The 23,739-nt window shown below is 46.6% G+C and overlaps 1 protein-coding gene across 1 annotated transcript in view; it reads right to left on the bottom strand.

Annotated features, from left to right (window-relative positions):
* The window catches only part of LOC138278702 (uncharacterized), a 41,358-nt gene extending 21,603 nt beyond the window's left edge, over window positions 1-19,755 (bottom strand). Inside the window, exons 1-2 of the mRNA XM_069219275.1 lie at window positions 19,653-19,755; window positions 12,171-13,402 (exon numbers count right to left, since the gene is read on the bottom strand). Of these exons, the coding sequence (XP_069075376.1) occupies window positions 12,171-13,386 (1,216 nt within the window). The 5' untranslated portion in view covers window positions 13,387-13,402; window positions 19,653-19,755. The remainder of the gene's footprint in view (window positions 1-12,170; window positions 13,403-19,652) is intronic.
* Between the last annotated feature and the right edge of the window lie 3,984 nt (window positions 19,756-23,739).

The following is a 23,739-nucleotide window of genomic DNA, read 5'->3' as shown; positions in this document are numbered from 1 at the left end:
ATATATTTTACTTGAATCAACTGCGTTCTAGATAAAATACCATGTACTGTAATGATTAGGGTGATAAAACAGAATAATAGCAATAGGGTGACAAGGAAAGTGAAACACAAGAAAAGTCCCACCATAGTATCAGGGTGCTAAGTGTAAGGATTCCTACCTTCACCATTAGGGTACTGCAAGAGCACAGCAGTTTTAGCCCTAATCTGCCCTTCAGGTTCCCTAGGAAGACACCAACCCACATACCTGAACATGTTAGGAATGAAGAGGGCTGTTGGTCTACTGAGAGTCCTCTCTCATGTAAATGAAAAGACGCTTTGGTGGTCAGTTGAACGAATACAGCTTGTGTTGATGATGAAAAGACGCCAAGTCTCGGCAGACAGCTGCAGTGAAGTGACAGCATGCAGTGGCAATTTTCTGGCTGGAACTCTCCCTCTGACATATAGGGGGCAGAGGGATGTTTTTATAATAAAACAACTGGTGTTTGTGGAAACCTGCCCTAACGTAAGAACAAGTATGTTTCTCGTGAAGTGGCAGAGATTTCGGTGTTCCCCTTTGTACTGACAACATATTGGAGACAGCCTTGAGCAAAGCATAGAACGAGAGTGTTAGAGTTAAAGAAATGAAAACAATTTCTGTGCTAAAAGAGTATGAGATAAAGGAAAATAAAACATCATCACAGAAGAGAGCTTCTGCTCAGAATATAAAATTAATTGTTACTAGGCTAAAAGCCACAAGCTGCAGGCCTATTGCTAAAATAATATGCCCATAAAAGCTAGTAAAATAACTTCACATCAATGTCAAAGTAGAGCTTTCCTTTGGGCTTACCATAACACACCATGCTGCAGCATTTAGTGCACAGAAAGGTAGACACTTGCATGATTTGGACCACGTAATGTTCATTGGACAGTCTAAAGAGGGGCTAAGATACATTAGCCTTCTAAAGATGGATCAACCATCAAGAGATGCATATGATATTGTGAAGCTATTGTTCACAATGACATGGTCACCTAGCCAATTATTTGTTAAACAATCATACTGCTCAGGAATTACAAGGGGAATCAGATGCCAAATGCCCCCAGTAATTCCACATACCTCAGAGTAATCACCATTAACTTCACTTACTCACCCAGCAGTTACTTGTACCACTGATATTGGTGACTTAGCAGGAGGAAATACAGACAGAAGCATATAGAGGCCTACATTAGATAAAATAAAAGTAGGCAAATATATCACCCAATCCTGTTTACTGCAATACAACTAACCCAGCTTGACATTCAGACCATCGTGTACATAACCCTACAGACCACAGCACCACCTAATCTTGAAAACCCCTTGAACTAGTAAGTTGTTCTATATGATACAGTATGTTATGATACAAGGGACCATCTCTGACCTGCAGGTGCCCCAGTTCTATCTATGCACATGTCCCTACAACCTACAGAAAATCAGACACTGTTTTAAGTGCCATGGACCTTGCCCTATCGGTTTCACCACTACCCACCACACCTGATTTACACATTACCTTCTCCTCTACAACCTGTCTTCCTCCACTCCTAAGCAGCAGACCTTGACTGACACACAATCCCCTTGTATTCTGTACACCGAAACATCACGCAGACACTGCTCAATGTTTAAAATGTTTAGTATGCATTAGTATGAAAAATGCACACTGTTTCTGTCACTCTCAATGATTAACACCTCACTTCCATCGGACACTTTGGGGCCGATGAGTAGGATGACGCTTGGATTGAAATCCCAGATTCTGCCACTAATTCTTCAGAGTTCCGGAGCCCAGAATTTCAATGTCCACCCAGAGGTTTCATTGGTGGGTGGAGTATTGTTTCGTCAGGGTACACTTGCTCCGCCCTGTAGGAGGCTGGACTGGCTTGTAGTGAGTACAGAGGGGTACTTGCACCTTGCACCAGGCCCAGTTATCCCTTATTAGTGTATAGGGTGTCTAGCAGCTTAGGCTGATAGATAATGGTAGCTTAGCAGAGCAGCTTAGGCTGAACTAGGAGACGTGTGAAGCTACTACAGTACCACTTAGTGTCATATGCACAATATCATAAGAAAACACAATACACAGTTATACTAAAAATAAAGGTACTTTATTTTTATGACAATATGCCAAAGTATCTTAGAGTGTACCCTCAGTGAGAGGATAGGAAATATACACAAGATATATATACACAACAGCAAAAATATGCAGTATAGTCTTAGAATACAGTGCAAACAATGTATAGTTACAATAGTATGCAATGGGGAAACATAGGGATAGGGGCAACACAAACCATATACTCCAAAAGTGGAATGCGGACCACGAATGGACCCCAAACTTATGTGACCTTGTAGAGGGTCGCTGGGACTATTAGAAAATAGTGAGAGTTAGAAAAATAACCCTCCCCAAGACCCTGAAAAGTGAGTGCAAAGTGCACTAAAGTTCCCCTAAGGACAAAGAAGTCGTGTTAGAGGAATAATGCAGGAAAGACACAAACCAGCAATGCAACAACTGTGGATTTCCAATCTAGGGTACCTGTGGAACAAGGGGACCAAGTCCAAAAGTCACAAGCAAGTCGGAGATGGGCAGATGCCCAGGAAATGCCAGCTGCGGGTGCAAAGAAGCTTCTACTGGACAGAAGAAGCTGAGGTTTCTGCAGGAACGAAAAGGGCTACAGACTTCCCCTTTGGTGGACGGATCCCTCTCGCCGTGGAGAGTCGTGCAGAAGTGTTTTCCCGCCGAAAGAATGCCAACAAGCCTTGCTAGCTGCAAATCGTGCGGTTAGCGTTTTTGGACGCTGCTGAGGCCCAGGAGGTCGCAAATTGGACCAGCAGAGAGAGGGGACGTCGAGCAAGACAAGGAGCCCTCTCTGAGGCCGGTAGCACCCGGAGAAGTACCAGAAACAGGCACTACGAGGATGCGTGAAACGGTGCTCGCCGAAGTTGCACAAAGGAGTCCCACGTCGCCGGAGACCAACTTAGAAAGTCGTGCAATGCAGGTTAGAGTGCCGTGGACCCAGGCTTGGCTGTGCACAAAGGATTTCCGCCGGAAGTGCACAGGGGCCGGAGTAGCTGCAAAGTCGCGGTTCCCAGCAATGCAGCCCAGCGAGGTGAGGCAAGGACTTACCTCCACCAAACTTGGACTGAAGAGTCACTGGACTGTGGGGGTCACTTGGACAGAGTCGCTGGATTCGAGGGACCTCGCTCGTCGTGCTGAGAGGAGACCCAAGGGACCGGTAATGCAGCTTTTTGGTGCCTGCGGTTGCAGGGGGAAGATTCCGTCGACCCACTGGAGATTTCTTCGGAGCTTCTGGTGCAGAGAGGAGGCAGACTACCCCCACAGCATGCACAAGCAGGAAAACAGTCGAGAAGGCGGCAGGATCAGCGTTACAGAGTTGCAGTAGTCGTCTTTGCTACTATGTTGCAGTTTTGCAGGCTTCCAGTGCGGTCAGCAGTCGATTCCTTATCAGAAGGTGAAGAGAGAGATGCAGAGGAACTCGGCTGAGCTCTTGCATTCGTTATCTAAAGTTTCCCCAGAGACAGAGACCCTAAATAGCCAGAAAAGAGGGTTTGGCTACCTAGGAGAGAGGATAGGCTACTAACACCTGAAGGAGCCTATCAGAAGGAGTCTCTGACGTCACCTGGTGGCACTGGCCACTCAGAGCAGTCCATTGTGCCAGCAGCACCTCTGTTTCCAAGATGGCAGAGGTCTGGAGCACACTGGAGGAGCTCTGGACACCTCCCAGGGGAGGTGCAGGTCAGGGGAGTGGTCACTCCCCTTTCCTTTGTCCAGTTTCGCGCCAGAGCAGGGCTAAGGGGTCCCCTGAACCGGTGTAGACTGGCTTATGCAGAATTGGGCACCTCTGTGCCCAACAAAGCATTTCCAGAGGCTGGGGGAGGCTACTCCTCCCCTGCCTTCACACCATTTTCCAAAGGGAGAGGGTGTCACACCCTCTCTCAGAGGAAGTTCTTTGTTCTGCCATCCTGGGCCAGGCCTGGCTGGACCCCTGGAGGGCAGATGCCTGTCTGAGGGGTTGGCAGCAGCAGCAGCTGCAGTGAAACCCCAGGAAGGGCAGTTTGGCAGTACCAGGGTCTGTGCTACAGACCACTGGGATCATGGGATTGTGCCAACTATGCCAGGATGGCATAGAGGGGGCAATTCCATGATCATAGACATGTTACATGGCCATCTTCGGAGTTACCATTGTGAAGCTACATATAGGTAGTGACCTATATGTAGTGCACGCGTGTAATGGTGTCCCCGCACTCACAAAGTTCAGGGAATTGGCTCTGAACCATGTGGGGGCACCTTGGCTAGTGCCAGGGTGCCCACACACTAAGTAACTTTGCACCTAACCTTTACCAGGTAAAGGTTAGACATATAGGTGACTTATAAGTTACTTAAGTGCAGTGTAAAATGGCTGTGAAATAACGTGGATGTTATTTCACTCAGGCTGCAGTGGCAGGCCTGTGTAAGAATTGTCAGAGCTCCCTATGGGTGGCAAAAGAAATGCTGCAGCCCATAGGGATCTCCTGGAACCCCAATACCCTGGGTACCTCAGTACCATATACTAGGGAATTATAAGGGTGTTCCAGTAAGCCAATGTAAATTGGTAAAATTGGTCACTAGCCTGTTAGTGACAATTTGTAAAGAGAGAGCATAACCACTGAGGTTCTGGTTAGCAGAGCCTCAGTGAGACAGTTAGGCACCACACAGGGAACACACACATATAGGCCACAAACTTATGAGCACTGGGGTCCTGACTAGCAGGGTCCCAGTGACACATAACAAACATACTGAAAACATAGGGTTTTCACTATGAGCACTGGGCCCTGGCTGGCAGGATCCCAGTGAGACAGTGAAAACACCCTGACATACACTCACAAACAGGCCAAAAGTGGGGGTAACAAGGCTAGAAAGAGGCTACTTTCTCACACAACCCCCCCCCAAACAAAGGACAATAAGGCTAACCTTGGCCAGTTGAGACTTTATTGTCTAAGTGGTGATAAGTAGAGAGTAGCTCTGCAATAGACTGGTTACTCCCTTTATCATCCACTATATGGTTACTTCCCTGTGGGGATGTAAACCACCCTGTTTGAAGTTTTTTAGCTAAGCAACAATGTGAAGATGTATTTTCTGAGTTTCTATCAGTAAGTTTTAGTTTAGAGCAGTGGGAATTGTCCACTGAACCTATTTGTAGTGATGGAAATGCCAGACAGGGATGCTGTCTCAGAAAAGCCATAGCTGGGCAAAAACTTTGTCCATATGGCTGGAAGAGAGAACAGGGATGCTGTTTCTCTTGAGTTGGAGCAGGGCAGGGATGCTGTCCTATGAGCTCCACACTAGGGCAGGGATGCTGTCCTAAGTGTTGTGAGGCAGTGCAGGGTTTCTGCACTAAAGTTTCTCTGGGAGGGTTGGAGGGATGCTCCATGTTAACTAAAATGGTGCTCTTTTTGTCACCAATGTTAGTTATCCCACAGAGAGGTACTTCTACCTCAGGGAGTCCAGCTTTGCCAGCTGATGATTCCCTTGGAACAGGTGCCACCCCAGGAGAGGTTTCTCCCACCACAGGAATGGTATCCTGAATGGTAGGGTGGTTAGGGGATACTGTGATACCCTTTTTACCTGTTGATGGAGAGGGATCCTGAGTTTTCAGGCCTTCTCTCCTTTGCTTTTTCATTTCAGTAGAAATGAGAGGGAACAATTCCTCAGAGATGCCCAGCATGGCTGCATGGGCATAAAACTCTACATCAGCCCAACCTGAGGCCTCTAGGTCATTACCTAAGAGACAGTCTACAGGTAAGCTAGGTGATACCACCACCTGCTTAGGGCCAGTAACTCCACCCCAACTAAACTGAATTATAGCTAAGGGAAGAAACTTAGTGGAGTTATGGACATCAATAATCTTATACTGTTGTCCAATGATGTGTTGATCAGGGTGCACTAGGTTTTCAGTCACCAAAGTGATACTGGCACCTGTGTCCCTGTAGGCCAAGGCCTCAACACCATTTATTGAAACTGTCTGCCTGTACTTATCCATTGTAAGGGGACAAGCAGCCAGTGTGGCAAGGCCAATGCCACTAGGTGAGACAGAAACTGTCTTGGGACTGACTACCCCAGTTTCTATGATGGACCCATAAGTGAACCCAACTACACCCTTAACTTGACTGTTGCCAGCAGTCCCACCACTAGTACCACTACTGCTAGGGGCACTAGAGCTTGATGTATTAGTGGTGGTAGGCTCAGGGGGTTTACCTGGACAGGACTTATCCCCTGGCCTATGGCCTCTGTTTTTACACACAAAGCACCAAGGCTTTTTAATGTGTGTGGGTTGAGAAGAAGAGGAAGAATTTGTTTTATCCCCACCCTCTGAAGAGTGTTTAAGATTTGAAGTGGGATCTTTGGTTTTACCCTTATCCCCATGCTTATCTTGAGATTTTTCACCATCTTTCTTCTTATTGCCATCTTTGTCACCCCCTGTATGAACTTTTCTGTTCACCCTTGTTCTGACCCATTTGTCTGCCTTCTTTCCCAATTCTTGGGGAGAGGTCAGATCAGAGTCTACCAGGTACTGGTGCAACAAATCAGACACACAATTATTAAGAATATGCTCTCTCAGGATCAAGTTATACAGGCTGTCATAATCAGTAACTTTACTGCCATGTAACCACCCCTCCAAGGCCTTCACTGAATGGTCAATGAAATCAACCCAGTCTTGTGAAACTCCTTTTTGGTCTCTCTGAACTTTATCCTGTATTGTTCAGTGGTTAAGCCATAACCATCCAGGAGTGCATTCTTAAGAACTGTAAAATTATTGGCATCACTTTCTTTCACAGTAAGGAGCCTATCCCTACCTTTTCCACTAAATGATAGCCATAGGATAGCAGCCCACTGCCTTTGAGGGACATCCTGTACAACACAGGCCCTCTCAAGTGCAGCAAACCACTTGTTAATGTCATCCCCCTCCTTATAAGGGGGAACTATCTTGTGCAGATTCCTGGAATCATGCTCTTTTACAGGATGACTATGGGGAATACTGCTGCTGCCACCATGGGTTTCTAAACCCAGTTTCTGTCTCTCCTTCTCTACTTCTAAAGTCTGTCTATCCAAATCCAGCTGTTGCTTCTTGAGCTTCAGTCTGGTTTGTTCCACTCTCAATCTATTGAGCTCCCTTTCTAACAATCTGTCATCAGGGTGGGTGGGAGGGACATGCTTTGAAACAGAAGTATGGTGAGAATGGACAGAAGGAGACCTGTCCCTTACAGAAGCCACCCTAACAGCTTGGCTAACAGAAACATCACTACTAGTATGGTGAGAATAAATGCTTTTGCTATGATGTGAGACAACACGATTTATATGGTGTGGCTCATCATCATTACCAACTATGCTAGACTGTCTAGTAATGGGCAGGCTAGGAAGTTTCTTTCCTGAATCTTTTCCTGGGGGAGTCCCTGGATCTGATTGAGAACCATTAGCTACTTTTTCTACAGATTGGGCACTTATGGCCTTATCCTGTACTCTAAGCATGTTAATTAACAGTTCTAAGGAAGGATTCTTCCCTACACTCAAACCTCTCTCTATGCAGAGATTCCTTGCTCCTTTCCAGCTAAGGTGATTATATGCAAGTTTAGACAGATCAACATTTTGGCCTGTGCCAGACATTTTTAGAGAGAGTTAAAGTGATAGTAAAAGATAAAAAGTTTGTCAGAGCTTTTAGAAAGACAGAGAAAAAAAACTTTTTAAACTTTTTAGAACTTTTTAGAAAGTTAGAAGTACTTTTCAGCACTTAGAAAAGAGTGAAAAGAGGAAATGCAAAACTTTTTGGCTATGTGTACTGTATATACACTGACCTTGTTTTGTATATTTTTCTCTTATGAAAAGTACAATGACAAGAGTGGTAAGTAGTCTCAAAGCACTTATCCCACCGCTGCACAACCAATGTAGGAGGCTGGACTGGCTTGTAGTGAGTACCAAGGGGTACTTGCACCTTGCACCAGGCCCAGTTATCCCTTATTAGTGTATAGGGTGTCTAGCAGCTTAGGCTGATAGATAATGGTAGCTTAGCAGAGCAGCTTAGGCTGAACTAGGAGACGTGTGAAGCTACTACAGTACCACTTAGTGTCATATGCACAATATCATAAGAAAACACAATACACAGTTATACTAAAAATAAAGGTACTTTATTTTTATGACAATATGCCAAAGTATCTTAGAGTGTACCCTCAGTGAGAGGATAGGAAATATACACAAGATATATATACACAATAGCAAAAATATGCAGTATAGTCTTAGAAAACAGTGCAAACAATCTATAGTTACAATAGGATGCAATGGGGAAACATAGGGATAGGGGCAACACAAACCATATACTCCAAAAGTGGAATGCGAACCACGAATGGACCCCAAACCTATGTGACCTTGTAGAGGGTCGCTGGGACTATTAGAAAATAGTGAGAGTTAGAAAAATAACCCTCCCCAAGACCCTGAAAAGTGAGTGCAAAGTGCACTAAAGTTCCCCTAAGGACAAAGAAGTTGTGTTAGAGGAATAATGCAGGAAAGACACAAACCAGCAATGCAACAACTGTGGATTTCCAATCTAGGGTACCTGTGGAACAAGGGGACCAAGTCCAAAAGTCACAAGCAAGTCGGAGATGGGCAGATGCCCAGGAAATGCCAGCTGCGGGTGCAAAGAAGCTTCTACTGGACAGAAGAAGCTGAGGTTTCTGCGGGAACGAAAAGGGCTAGAGACTTCCCCTTTGGTGGACGGATCCCTCTCGCCGTGGAGAGTCGTGCAGAAGTGTTTTCCCGCCGAAAGAACGCCAACAAGCCTTGCTAGCTGCAAATCGTGCGGTTAGCGTTTTTGGACGCTGCTGAGGCCCAGGAGGGACCAGTAGGTCGCAAATTGGACCAGCAGAGAGAGGGGACGTCGAGCAAGACAAGGAGCCCTCTCTGGGGCTGGTAGCACCCGGAGAAGTGCCAGAAACAGGCACTACGAGGATGCGTGAAACGGTGCTCGCCGAAGTTGCACAAAGGAGTCCCACGTCGCCGGAGACCAACTTAGAAAGTCGTGCAATGCAGGTTAGAGTGCCGTGGACCCAGGCTTGGCTGTGCACAAAGGATTTCCGCCGGAAGTGCACAGGGGCCGGAGTAGCTGCAAAGTCGCGGTTCCCAGCGAGGTGAGGCAAGGACTTACCTCCACCAAACTTGGACTGAAGAGTCACTGGACTGTGGGGGTCACTTGGACAGAGTCGCTGGATTCGAGGGACCTTGCTCGTCGTGCTGAGAGGAGACCCAAGGGACCGGTAATGCAGCTTTTTGGTGCCTGCGGTTGCAGGGGGAAGATTCCGTCGACCCACGGGAGATTTCTTCGGAGCTTCTGGTGCAGAGAGGAGGCAGACTACCCCCACAGCATGCACAAGCAGGAAAACAGTCGAGAAGGGGGCAGGATCAGCGTTACAGACTTGCAGTAGTCGTCTTTGCTACTATGTTGCAGTTTTGCAGGCTTCCAGCGCGGTCAGCAGTCGATTCCTTATCAGAAGGTGAAGAGAGAGGTGCAGAGTAACTCGGCTGAGCTCTTGCATTCGTTATCTAAAGTTTCCCCAGAGACAGAGACCCTAAATAGCCAGAAAAGAGGGTTTGGCTACCTAGGAGAGAGGATAGGCTACTAACACCTGAAGGAGCCTATCAGAAGGAGTCTCTGACGTCACCTGGTGGCACTGGCCACTCAGAGCAGTCCAGTGTGCCAGCAGCACCTCTGTTTCCAAGATGGCAGAGGTCTGGAGCACACTGGAGGAGCTCTGGACACCTCCCAGGGGAGGTGCAGGTCAGGGGAGTGGTCACTCCCCTTTCCTTTGTCCAGTTTCGCGCCAGATCAGGGCTAAGGGGTCCCCTGAACCGGTGTAGACTGGCTTATGCAGAATTGGGCACCTCTGTGCCCAACAAAGCATTTCCAGAGGCTGGGGGAGGCTACTCCTCCCCTGCCTTCACACCATTTTCCAAAGGGAGAGGGTGTCACACCCTCTCTCAGAGGAAGTTCTTTGTTCTGCCATCCTGGGCCAGGCCTGGCTGGACCCCAGGAGGGCAGATGCCTGTCTGAGGGGTTGGCAGCAGCAGCAGCTGCAGTGAAACCCCAGGAAGGGCAGTTTGGCAGTACCAGGGTCTGTGCTACAGACCACTGGGATCATGGGATTGTGCCAACTATGCCAGGATGGCATAGAGGGGGCAATTCCATGATCATAGACATGTTACATGGCCATCTTCGGAGTTACCATTGTGAAGCTACATATAGGTAGTGACCTATATGTAGTGCACGCGTGTAATGGTGTCCCCGCACTCACAAAGTTCAGGGAGTTGGCTCTGAACCATGTGGGGGCACCTTGGCTAGTGCCAGGGTGCCCACACACTAAGTAACTTTGCACCTAACCTTTACCAGGTAAAGGTTAGACATATAGGTGACTTATAAGTTACTTAAGTGCAGTGTAAAATGGCTGTGAAATAACGTGGACGTTATTTCACTCAGGCTGCAGTGGCAGGCCTGTGTAAGAATTGTCAGAGCTCCCTATGGGTGGCAAAAGAAATGCTGCAGCCCATAGGGATCTCCTGGAACCCCAATACCCTGGGTACCTCAGTACCATATACTAGGGAATTATAAGGGTGTTCCAGTAAGCCAATGTAAATTGGTAAAATTGGTCACTAGCCTGTTAGTGACAATTTATAAAGAGAGAGCATAACCACTGAGGTTCTGGTTAGCAGAGCCTCAGTGAGACAGTTAGGCACCACACAGGGAACACACACATATAGGCCACAAACTTATGAGCACTGGGGTCCTGACTAGCAGGGTCCCAGTGACACATAACAAACATACTGAAAACATAGGGTTTTCACTATGAGCACTGGGCCCTGGCTGGCAGGATCCCAGTGAGACAGTGAAAACACCCTGACATACACTCACAAACAGGCCAAAAGTGGGGGTAACAAGGCTAGAAAGAGGCTACTTTCTCACACGCCCTACTTGATCAGGGTTAGAGTTGAGCTATGAAGAATTTTAGGCATGACATCTAACAAGAACAGACTCATGATGCAATACTGGCAGACTGCCATGGACAGGGATGTGGAAAGGGTTGTTAGAGGGTGGACGTGTTTTTGCAAAACAATAAAAACTGATCTATAGAGTTCTGTGACAGACGTGGGTTGTTTTGCCTGTAACAGAGTGTTGGACAAAGAGTACATTGATTTTTTGTGGTATGTTTCTTTCCAGTGCATCAGAACTATGCCATTGTGCTTGTGGACTACAAGTCAAAGTGGTAAGAAGTAAGCTTTGTAAGTGAACCAAGCACTCGAAGTGTCATCACTTTTCTTACTGACATTTTTGCCAGAGGGGGTTTTCTGTGTGAGCTGGTATCAGACAATAGCTAGCAGTTGAGTCTTGAGGAAGACAAAGGAGTTTTTGGATGGAGCTGGTATCAAGTTGTTCCATATGTTTCACAACCAACCAACCCTTGTGGTCTGAGTTGCAGGCCCCCCCAGTTCTATCCACATGAACCTATGCACTACAGAAAAACAGACCATGTCGTATTGAACGCTCTGGGGTGCAGTGGACCTTGCCCTATCCCTTCCATCATTACAGATTACGCCTGATTTACAGATCACTTGTTTTCTTCTCGCTGCCGTCCTCACCTCATAAGCGCAGACCCTGACAGACCCACAAATCCTCTTATATTCTCTACATTCAAACATCACACAGACCCTGCCCAATCTTTAAAGTGCTTCAGTTTCCACTAGCAATAAAAAAGGGCAATGTTTCTACTACTCTCAGTGAATAAATAACACCTCACTTGCATCTGACACTTAGGGGACGGTGAGTAGTGCAGCACTTGGATTGAAATCACAGATTCTGCCACTAATTCCTCAAAGTTCTTGAGCCTGGAATATGGGCTATCATGCATGGACCAGAATTCAGGTCATTTTCATATGCAGAGTCCCAATTCTCAGCCTATTTCTGAACAAGTCTCCAGCCCCCATGATATCACTCCACACAACTATGATTTGGCCCCTTACAAGTCTTACTAAGAATCTGGAAACATCCAATTTGGAGATGCTGTATGTTACATTATTTCAGAACTAGACAATTTTAGTCCATGTTCTGAATGTTTATTTATAAAAAAACAAATACCTGGGATGGCTTTGAACAGCAATACATCTGATTTTCCTCTCTCCAATGGTTCTGTGGCAATAGCTCCATCTGTATTAGCAGTATTCTGTGCCGGGAATGAGCAGGATATCAAAGGGCCCTGCACATCAGTACATGTTGGTTGTAGGTTTGAGTTCTTATTACAATCCTCAGGATACAGTGGTTCCAGCTTGTAGTGCTGATCTGCATTCTGTGCCTCAGGGTGCATTGGTTCCATCTTGCACTTCTGACGTTGTTCATCTGCATCAGAGAGCACCTGCTGCAGGCTTGCGCTGTGCTGTAGACTCTGTTCCTCTTGAAATGCTGGTTGTCTGCAGTGGGTTTGCTGTGGACCCGCACCATTAAAGCACAGCAACTCTTGCTTTAGGCGTTCATCTGATTCCTTCTCATCTGGGAGCACTGGTTGTCTGCAGTGGTTTTGCTGTGGCTCAAGTCCTTCGTGAAATGGTGGATGCAGGCAGATGTTCTGTTGTGGGCCCCAACTATCTCCATACAATTGTTCTTTCTTCACAAGTTCCTCTGGTTGTGGCTGTGTGCACTGGTCCTGCTGTGGTTCCTCTTCCTCATCAAACATTGGTGCGCGACAAAGGTTTGGTTCACCTGGGATGACAGGAACATCCAGAGGAGGGCACGTGGAGATAGCACTGTCCTGCTGTAGTCCATGGCCATCCAGAGACATAGGTTGGAGGCACTGGCTCTGCTGTGGTTCAAGCCAGTATGGAGATGTAGGTTGAAGACACTGGCTCTGAAGTTGTTCACAACCTTGTGGAGATGTAGGCTGAAGGCACTGGTTCAGCTCCCTTGCCCTGACTGAAAGATTGATTGGAGGGGGTCTTCTGAAAGAACAATCCCTAACTGTCACCGGACTGACCATCCCCAAGGAAACACCACCATTTTGCAGGTAATATTGACCCTTTTCTATCCAGATTTGCTCCATAAGCCCAGCGACTCTAGACAGTACATCCTCTAGGGTATTCTGCAAGTTATCCAGTTTGGCTTCCAACTCCTCTAGCATAGATAAAAGGATCACGTTGGGCAGGCTCCCCGATAGCGGCTCCAGCTCATGGTCCCGCTCATCATTTTGTTGTGCTCTTGAAGCTGACACATTAAGGACAGGCAAAACCGGGAGTGCGGCTCTTACACATTCAGGTGAACACTGTACTTTTATTTTTTTCCCTGGAGCCTGTCTTCTCCCCATTCTGTAATTCAAGTGTCTGTGAAGAAAGGAAAAGAGAAAAGAAAAAACATTATCACAAGACAATTAAGCCAACATTCTCATTCCCGTTCTCGCCAAGCCCCTGTGTTCTCAGTTTAGGCTTCAAGTAAAAAGTAATGATTCATTATTTTAATGCTATATGCCACCCTTTTCAAATTGGTAAAATCTGAATTAATGATGTATGCTGTCGGAATGTAGAACTCTTTGGAACCTTGTTTAGCCTCCATCAGCCTCCCACCCCCACCTCTAGGAATTATATCTGCAATAGTCCAACTACCAGCTTAAAACACAGGTCGCTAAAACAAAATAACTAGCTAATGTCAAGAGCTGGATAGGATCCACGCTACCCGAGGTCAGGCTGCTTTTGAGGAACATTACAAGAATTACAAAGAAGCTTCTTTCAACTGAAGGTGTCTGTACGAATAAGACTCATCATGTGCAGGTTGTGAAGTTCCGCGTAGACTACTTCTGGCGGTACCAGTATCAGGTGTTGCTCTGTTGCACATCTAAATCCTGGTCAGTGCTGCCCCTCTGTGATATAGTTATAATCCATTCATGTGTGCTCTGCCCTGCCTGAAAGGACTGCCCTATCCAGAGCTGATAAGTAAAGCTTTTATATTTGTCAGTATGATCTGATCAACCATAAACCTATCATTTAACAGACTTTTGTAGTTGAGTCTTGAGGGATAAGTGATTTTAATTAATGGAAAAATACAAGTTTGCCTCTCAGGAATTGGACCACCTAGGTCATGTAATCTCTGCTGATGGGGTCTTGCCCGAAGATGATTTAATTAAAGCCATAGAAGAAATACCTAGACTCCTGAAGAAAGAAGAGGCACAAACACTTTTTTTTAAGCGAGATTTTGGCCTGAGTTTGCACTTATTTACTTGTGCCATAGGAGCCCAGCTGGGGTAGGGTGTAGGCTAAGTGTGGAGTAAGGAAAGTGAGAGGGAATTTGAAGATGTTAAGAAGTGTCTTGTGAATGCTCACAATTTGCATAGTTTTGCCACAGGTTTGCCTCATTGTGGTGTTACGGATGCCAGTGCAAGGGCCTAGGAGTGGAACTGAAACAGGGGCATGATCGAAAAGAAGCCATGGGCGTGGCACTGAAAGACTGTTATCAGCAAAATCAAGGATAACTTGTCAGTGCAGAACAGTGTTGCCTGGGAGCACACTGTTCTGCACTGACAGCTTATTGATTAAGCGCATGTAAGGTATCTCGGGATGTGCAAGACAAACGTAAGGTTGAGTGGCAGTTATTGGTGTTCAGGTATGGATCTTCAGATTGGGCACAGCCGGAGGGAGTGTTTAGAGTGCAATAAGAGTGATAAGACTAAAAAGGTGCAGATTACCCCATCAGTGTGCAGAGAGTACCCCACTCACCCCTGGCATCAAATTGCTCTGGACATTCTCTGCCCTTTGCTACTTCGTATGATTCCCATTTATCTCTTTTTTTTTTACGGATAAGCATTCTAGGGGTTTGAAATGGATATTGCGAATAAGGTCCCCACGTGTTCTGTTATCACGTTTCCAAAGGAGGTTGTCATAAAGAGAGTAATCAGAATGTTCTTTTGGCTGATAATGGCGATCAGTTGACCTCCAAAGATATAGAAACTATTCTTAAAAGAGATTTGGAACAGGGTGAATCGTACAGATTTGTATTGCATAATACAACTGGGGGCAATACCTTTTGAACTTTTTAGGAAGACCCTGTAGGGTAGTTTGTCCATCACTAGTAGTGTTGAAAGTGGCTCTGGGCGGAGTGAAAGTATTAAATGCATGTTTCAGAAAGAAGCAACGAAATTATGACTATGATGTCCACAAAGTAGTGTTTAGGACCTACCATGTATTCTGCTTTGGGATATGTTGGCTCAAGATTGGGTGGAGCTCTATGTTATCGGTTTGTGTACTGCTCTGTTGGGTGATGAATAGAAACTCTTGTCTTTTGAACATTGCAAAGCACGGTCGAACCTTAATGAGGTCAAGGGTGCTTCACAGCCCTGGCACTGTCTGGGCCTGCACAGGACTGGAGTGCAGGTCTGTGATTAATGACCATGGCAGAGCTGCAGATTATGGGTCTGAAACCTATGAACCTGCTTCAGCTGGGAGTGCCCCAGTCTGACAGGTAGAACCAGAAGGGCACAGAAGCATCATAAAGTGGACTCCGGGTCACTCATTGCCCTGGACATGCTAATGACTAGAGTCTACATTAATAACTAAGGATCCTGAGTTAGTGAAGCTATGAACCTGCTTCAGCTGGGAGTGCCTGTGTCTGACAGTTAAAATTAGAAGGGCACAGAAGCATCATAATGAGGGCTCAGAGTCACTCACGGCCCTGGGCATGCTAATGACTAGAATCCAAGCCTACAACTAAGTAACCTGAGTGAGTTAAGTAGTGAACCAGCTTCAGCTGGGAGGGCCTGGGTCTGACAGATAGAACCAGAAGGGCACAGACACATCGTAATGAGGGCTCAGGGTCACTCACAGCCCTGGCAATGCTAATGACTAGAGTCTACATCTATACCCAAGTAACCTGAGTTAGTTAAGTACTGAACCTGCTTCAGTAGGGAGTGTCTGGGTCTGACAGATCAAACCAGAAGGGCATAGAAGCATCATAATGAGGGCTCAGGGTCACTCACTACCCTAGACATGCTGATGACTAGAGTCCAGGTCTATAACGAAGTAACCTCAGTTAGTTAAGAACTGAACCTGCTTCAGTAGGGAGTGTCTGGGTCTGACAGATCAAACCAGAAGGGCATAGAAGCTTCATAATGAGGGCTCAGGGTCACTCACTACCCTAGACATGCTGATGAATAGAGTCCAGGTCTATAACGAAGTAACCTGAGTTAGTTAAGTACTGAACCTGCTTCAGTAGGGAGTGTCTGGGTCTGACAGATCAAACCAGAAGGGCATAGAAGCATCATAATGAGGGCTCAGGGTCACTCACTACCCTAGACATGCTGATGACTAGAGTCCAGGTCTATAACGAAGTAACCTCAGTTAGTTAAGTAGTGAACCTGCTTCATCTGGAAGGGCCTTGCAGGCTGTTGGATTCTATGTCAAGACCGGAGGCTCCGATTATGCTTCTCAATCTTTACTACCCAAAAAAACAGCAGCCAATAAACAAACAGTAAACACAGAAAACACACTAAATGAGGCTTTGATCCACACCTCTCATAAACCACCAATAGTAGTCCAACACAGTCTATAAACTGGAGAGGCACAATCTGACTTCCTATTTCTTTGCTCTTCCGCAGTCAGATAAGTGCCTCCCTATCTCATTGATTTATTTCACTCAAGGTGTTGTATTGTGTATACTCAGTATTTCTTGGAGTATTTCTTGTTTTTCATGGTAGTGTCTTCCTGTTGATAGCACGCTCTCCTCTTCTTGTGGGCACGTCTAGGTGCGTGTTGCAAGCGTCGTAATCTATTTAATTGGTTCCCTTTCGATTAATGTTCTGCGTGCACTGACAGAAATCAGTCTTCTTTGGCCACTTCTGGAGCGGTTGTTCGCCTCATCGGAGGCATCCAGGAATCCTTTCTTTTTTGTTCGCGACCGGTTTGTCAGGCAGCTTTTGCCTTACTTCCGGTTCGCTTTAGTGAAGCGCATCGCAAGACGCACAGTACAGCCCAATTGGGCTACACATGCGCGCAAGGTCTTTGGAAGGGGAAGTGACGTTTGTCAACTTCCCTCCTCATACGAGTTTTGAACATTACTAAAGATAACAACCGTGCTCCATCGGATCACTTTGTTTCCTTCAAGGATTTATTGTTCCTAAAGACTAGTGCAGCTTTCTTCTGATTTTGACACCCCTGACCAAAGAAGGCTGGGGCTGCAATAATTAAGAATTGGTTGGCAAATATTTCGTGCAGTAGAATTTTGTATTGAGCGTCCCTTGAGGAAGCTGATTGTGGCATTTATCATGTCAGATTACTAAATTTATGACCAAGGCTTAGAGATGTATGAGCCTGATGTAGATGAGAATTATTACTTTGATCCCTGTTTTGAACAGGTTATTGATTCCTCCGTGCAGAAATCTTTAGATAAAGTTATTAATTCTGCCCTCCAACCTTTGTCTAAAAGACTTGATGATTTAGCATGTCCTACTTCACCTTAATTTCCTTCTGGAGATACCTGATCTCCGTCTATCCCCTCAGCTGAACAACTTTGGCCTCATGCGAGCAAGTTGGCCCATATTTCTCTGCCTTCTACTTCTGAACATGCTTACGCTAATGCCTCTAACTCTCCTACTCCTTTATCTTTTCCTCTTGCGGATTCTGATTCCGACTCATCTACTTCGCATGACTCCCTTAAAGCTAAGAAACACGCTAAGAAGCTCAAACTTTCCTCCTATACTATTCCTTCTCCTTTCGCTTTTAAACCTTTCTGACTGGGCCCCAGCCCCTGTGGTGGCAGATTATATGCAGTTGCATATTAGGAAAGGGTTTGAAAAAGATGTCAGATCCAGATTGAGGTCAGAATGTCCTCGCCCTGATCATTCTCATAAAACTGGGGTCACCCCTGAAATTGATAATACTATGGTGAGTTTCCTCAAGAAATATAATAAAGATCTGAAAAAAGGAATAGATAGAGCTGTAAGGGCTTGTCGGGACAAGCTTCTGGGTGTTTCAGGACCTCTTGATAAAATTCTAGAATTAGACCATCAGGCTCAGGAAACAGGAGCCGCTATCCACCCAGAGGTTCTGGCCGGGTGGACTCAACGAGCAATTAGTTTTTTGGGGAGTCTCATAATTGTTTTCTCTTTCAGAAACAGATTCCAAACAGGGATAAAGTTTTGTGGATCTTCCGAGTTCGTTTTTGGCAGAAATGACAATGAGTCTGATGATCAAGCCTTCCAGGAGAGTCTTTTCCGGATACGGTCTGAGAGTGGTATTGAATTTTTACAAAGAAAGAGGGAGTCAGATTGTGCCTCTCCAGTTTATAGACTGTGTTGGACTGCTATTGGTGGTTTATGAGAGACATGGTTCAAAGCCTCATTTAGTGTGTGTTTACTGTTTTTTTATTGGTTACTGTTTTTTTGAGTAGTAAAGATTGAGAAGCATAATCCTCGCCTCTGTGTCTTTAAAAGAATCTAAAATTCTTAACGCAAAGCTAGAAAATGTTGTATTCATCAAGATACCAGGAATAGCGGAAGTGACATCACTTGCCCTTTGCCCTGATGCCAACACAGGAAGTGACAACATATGAGTGTTGTCACTTAATTCTCCCAGGAAGTGTCCTAGGTGACTCTGATGACATCACAATAATTGATGGTGTTGAAGTTAACACCTCAAGGGGCACAACAGCAAACAACACAGATCAACGTCTCTGCACCAGCCCCTCCTCCTGCCCCTCTGCCTTTGAAACAGCCCCTTCCCCTTAGGCAACCCCCCCCCCACACACACACTTTGCCCCAGCCCCTCCTCCTCTCCCACCTCCCCAACCACCCCGGGCCCTCCTCCCCATTTCAGTGGCCGCCTTCTCCCCTCCTGCACCGACTCCTCCTCCTCCCCCACCCCAAATCAAATCAAATCATTAGCATTTATAAAGCGCACTACTCACCCGTGCGGGTCTCAAGGCGCTAGGGACAAAGGGGGTGGTTATCGCTGCTCGAACAGCCAGGTCTTTAGGAGTCTCCGGAAAGCGGAGTGGTCCTGGGTGGTCCTGAGGCTGGTGGGGAGGGAGTTCCTGGTCTTGGCCGCCAGGAAGGAGAAAGATCTCCCACCCGCCGTGGAGCGTCGGATGCGAGGGACGGCAGCGAGTGCGAGGCCAGAGGAGCGGAGGGGGACGTAGAAGTTGAGGCGTTTGTTGAGGTATTCCGGTCCCTTGTCGTGGATGGCTTTGTGTGCGTGGGTGAGAAGTCGGAAGGTGATCCTTTTGCTGACTGGGAGCCAATGCAGGTGTCTCATGTGTGCGGAGATATGGCTGCTGCGGGGTACGTCGAGGATGAGGCGGGCCGAGGCGTTTTGAATGCGTTGTAGGCGATTTTGGAGTTTGGCTGTGGTCCCGGCGTAGAGGGTGTTGCCGTAGTCCAGGCGGCTCGTGACGAGGGCGTGGGTCACGGTTTTTCTGGTGTCGGCGGGGATCAAGCGGAAGATCTTGCGAAGCATGCGGAGGGTGAGGAAGCAGGCGGAGGACACGGCGTTGACTTGTTTGGTCATGGTGAGAAGAGGGTCCCCAGGCCCTCCTACCCCCGTTGTAGTGTCCCCCCGCTTCCCTCTGCCTCGGGCCCCCCCGAAGACTCACCTCAGTCTGGTCTGGAAATCTCCACTTCACCCTCTGCGAGGAACGGCTGAACAGATTCCCTTCCGGGTGATCGGAGCCAGTTGGGACTAGCACCGGATATTGCGAAGCTCCTCTGAGGCACGTGAGTATAATATCCGGGTAAGCTGGGGCAGCAACAGCACTAGCAACGGATACCGATAAGGGCCTCTCGGGCATTGAAGTATTACAGTGTTCAGGTCAGAGACGGCAGAGTCAGCACGAGCAGCGAATGCGAGGAAGCTCTTCTCAGGAATGCCAGTTGAATCACTCCAGGGTTAGCGGCGGCAGAGTCAGCACCAACAGAAAATACCCTGGAGGTCCTCATGGGCCGATCCAGAGAATCACTTCCGGGTCAGCGGCGACAGAGTCAGCACCAGCAGTGAATGCTAGGAAGCTCGCCTCAGGCGTGTCAGTGGAATCACTCCAGGGTTAGCGGCACTAGAGTCAGAAACCACAGAAGATAACCCGAAGGTCCTCATAAGCCGATCTGGAGAATCACTTCCGGGGCGGCGGCGGCAGAGTCAGCACCAGCACGGAATGCGAGGAAGCTCTTCTCAGGCGTGTCAGGGGTTCTGTCAGGACCGGAGGCTTCGTATTATGCTTTCCTTCTTTGCTATTTATCAAATGTAAAACAAGCATGTGCAATGCAATAGGTCTCACATTTGTCTGAGTTAGAGCTGTTGGTTTAAATGCATAACTGGACTTTTCTTGCCACATAAATTGGTCAGCCCTGCTGCATAATTTTGTCATTTCTGCCAGATAATTCCAGCGGCCTTGCATGTAACTAAACATTTACATCCTTCCTCTTTCTGCAGCAAAAATAAAAAAAATATGCCATTATTATTTATATTTACATCACTGACCTATCTTTGTGTTCCCTGGAAAAATGTTTGCGAGTACCTATAATATAAAGGAGCCCTCCTTTTGGCCTCGTTGCTCTGTATAGTCATGCAATTCCTCTGTAACTTGCTATATTCTTATAATGAAAGGATAGGGGTACGTTATCCCATATTTCACTCCATAACATTAAAGTAGCAATAGGAGCAGCCTCACAACAATCACCTTCAAGACTACAAAATGCGAAAAACCAAAGCTTAGAGAACTGGGCAGATGTTATCATATACCGCAGAAAGCTTCTATGACACCAAGATACAACAAATTAAAAAGGATTTATGAGATCTTGCACACAAATAAGACCAAATAAGGCCCATAAAATCGGAAACACATGTTCAAATGGTAAAGGCAAAAACGATAACAGCTTCAATAAAATCGTGTTAAATAAAATATTTGACAACAAGGCATGTTTTTGTTAGACCAGTAACATCAATGACCCGAGATAAACGTATTGTAGATGAGAAAAACTTGTGCCATTTAGTAAATGACAGCTGACCAAGTATAACACATCCCAAGTCACCACTAGCAGCACTCTACTCAAAAGGGAATCACTATCTCGAAATCTGGGCAATCACCACAAATAATGTGTAATGGCTTACTTCCATTAACTCTGCACCAGTAAAGAGTTGTGTGTTCTGCATCTTTTTGCTATACCACTCAAAACTGAAGTACTTACAATTAAGAGGAGGAACATTTCAACATCATGTGAACATAACTCTTGCAAACGTCTCCATTTATTATATATTTGCTAAGACACTAACATACGCTGGCATAAGAAAACTGACAATGGGTCTCTCTTTGGTGACAAATTTGTAAAAGATTGGGACACCTTTACAACCCTTGAAAAGGCTCAAAGCTCTATCCAGAAGGTGTTGAACCAGCACCTTTTTGCGAAGGCTGGTTGTCAACCATAGCCCCAGCCCTTCCACCTCCTCCGGAGGTTAGTGATTACTACAACCAGGGCAAGGATATCCTCTACCCAGCCAGAAACCGAGGGGGTTGCCCCTGCTACAACAGGGACTCCTAAAGAACCCACGCCGGATACAATTCTAGAACAAATACCCAGGGTAAGCCTAATTCCGCCAACGTCTGTAATCTTGGGGGGCAGGACACAGTTTTTCCTGAACAACTGGTCGCTCCTGACCTCAGACCCGTGGGTTTTGGAAACAATCAAGGGTTTCAAGCTAGAATTTTACAGAGTTCCCCAACAAATATTTCCCCCCTTCTCTATTTTTCCCAAACAGATCAGATCTTTATTCAACAGGAAATAGACCAGCTCTTATTGAAAGATGCCACATGCCACTGCCGCCCGGAAACTTCGGGCTTCTGCAGCAATATTTTCGTACTAACGAAAAAAGGGGGAGGTTCCCATCTTGTCTTAAACCCAAAAGATTTCAATGGTTGGCTTCTATATCGCCATTTCAAAATGGAGGGAATCCATCTTCTGAGGGACATTCTTCGAGAGGGGGACTGGATGGTGCGTTTGGATCTGAAGGACGTGTATCTCTCAATTCCAGTTTGGCACCCTCACCGAAAATTCCTTCAATTTCAGTGGAAGGGCCAGTGGTTCCAATTCAAAGTTCTCCTTTTTGGTCTATCATCCGCCCATTTTTGTTTCACCAAAGTGATGCGTCGGGTGGTGGAGGCCCGCCGCTCCAGAGGCATTCGTCTCATAATTTATTTAGGCGACTTCCTTATATTGGCCCAATAGTTTCACACACTTATGGTTCACCTGAATTGGACAGTCCAGTTGTTATAGGATCTAGGCTTCCTTATCAACTATAAGAAATCGGTCCTTTCTCCCTCCCGTTGCATAGAGTTTCTAGGCTTTAAGATCAACTCCCAGTCCTTTCTCCTCTCTCTCCCTCCTCACAAATTGAAGACGGTTCGGAAAGAAATAAAGTGTGTCCTTCACAAAGACCATATTTCCCTCAGATCCCTAACCAGGATTGTAGGTCTGCTTGCATCCTTGGTCCAAGCGAACTTCCCTGCTCCTCTACATTACAGGGCGCTTCAACAATTGAAGATTAGACACCTCCAGAAGGTAGTAGGGTAATCAGATCTCATTCCTTTCAGCTCAGAGACAAAAGGCGAACTTCAATGGTGGCTAGAAAACATGTCGGCATGGAATGGAAGCGCCATCTTTGGCTCTCAACCAGATGTAGTTCTGGAATCAGACGCCAGTCGGTGGGTTTGGGGCACAAGATGCGGCGACATCTCCACCGGGGGGCCGATGGTCCCTAGAGGAATCCCAACTGCACATCAATTGCTTAGAGCTCTTAGCCGGGTCCTTCGCAATCCAGATTCTGACTCCCCTCTCCAAATGTTGCGTTCTGATGCGTATGGACAATATTTCAGTGGTTCATTATATCAACAAACTGGGGAGAACGCGCACCCATATTCTGACGGAGATAGCAAAGAGCTTTTGGCAGTTCTGTCTCCAGCATCACATTTTGGTAACTGCAGAATACCTTCCAGGTCAGTGCAATGTGATGGCAGACTGGAACTCAAGATGCCTCAGAGACTCCAGCGAATGGAAGATACTGCCTTCAGGCTTCCGAGCCCTCCAGAATTGATGGGACCGTGCCGAACGGACCTGTTTGCATCTCGCCTGTCACATCATGTGCCCAGGTTTTTCTCCTGGAGACTGGATAATCTGGCCAAGGCCACAGATGCCTTTCTCCAACATTGGAGGGGGTGGCATCTGCAATATGCCTTTCCCCCATTTCTCTTGATCCCGAGGGTTGCAGCCCAAACCCTCCTTCAACAAGCCGACCTGATACTGATCACTCCGTTCTGGAGACCACAACTCTAGTTTACTATTCTGATGGAGATGTCGCTAGATTGCCCTGTGCTGATCCCCTCATTACCGGATGTTTTGAAAGATCAGATGGGCAACAGACACCCTCTTCTTCAACAGGGAAACCTTCAACTCATGGCTTGGCGCTTTTCCGGACAATATGGTTTGTGGCAAACCTTTCGGAACAGGCTGTTAACTTCAGCTCCACATCTTTGTCTGAATCCACTCCAGAGAGATATGCCTCAGCATGGCAAAGGTGGATGAGTTGGTGCGACTCACGGAATGTTGATCCCCTGGGGGCTCCCATTACCTTTGTGATCAATTTCCTAATGGAAATGGCCTCCAATGGCCCAACAATTACCAGTCAGCCATTTC

This window comes from Pleurodeles waltl, unplaced genomic scaffold (assembly GCF_031143425.1).
Source record: "Pleurodeles waltl isolate 20211129_DDA unplaced genomic scaffold, aPleWal1.hap1.20221129 scaffold_54, whole genome shotgun sequence".
NCBI classification, from domain to species: domain Eukaryota; kingdom Metazoa; phylum Chordata; class Amphibia; order Caudata; family Salamandridae; genus Pleurodeles; species Pleurodeles waltl.
The sequence above is the reverse complement of the archived record's forward strand: the minus strand, read 5'-3'. Positions and strand labels throughout refer to the sequence as shown.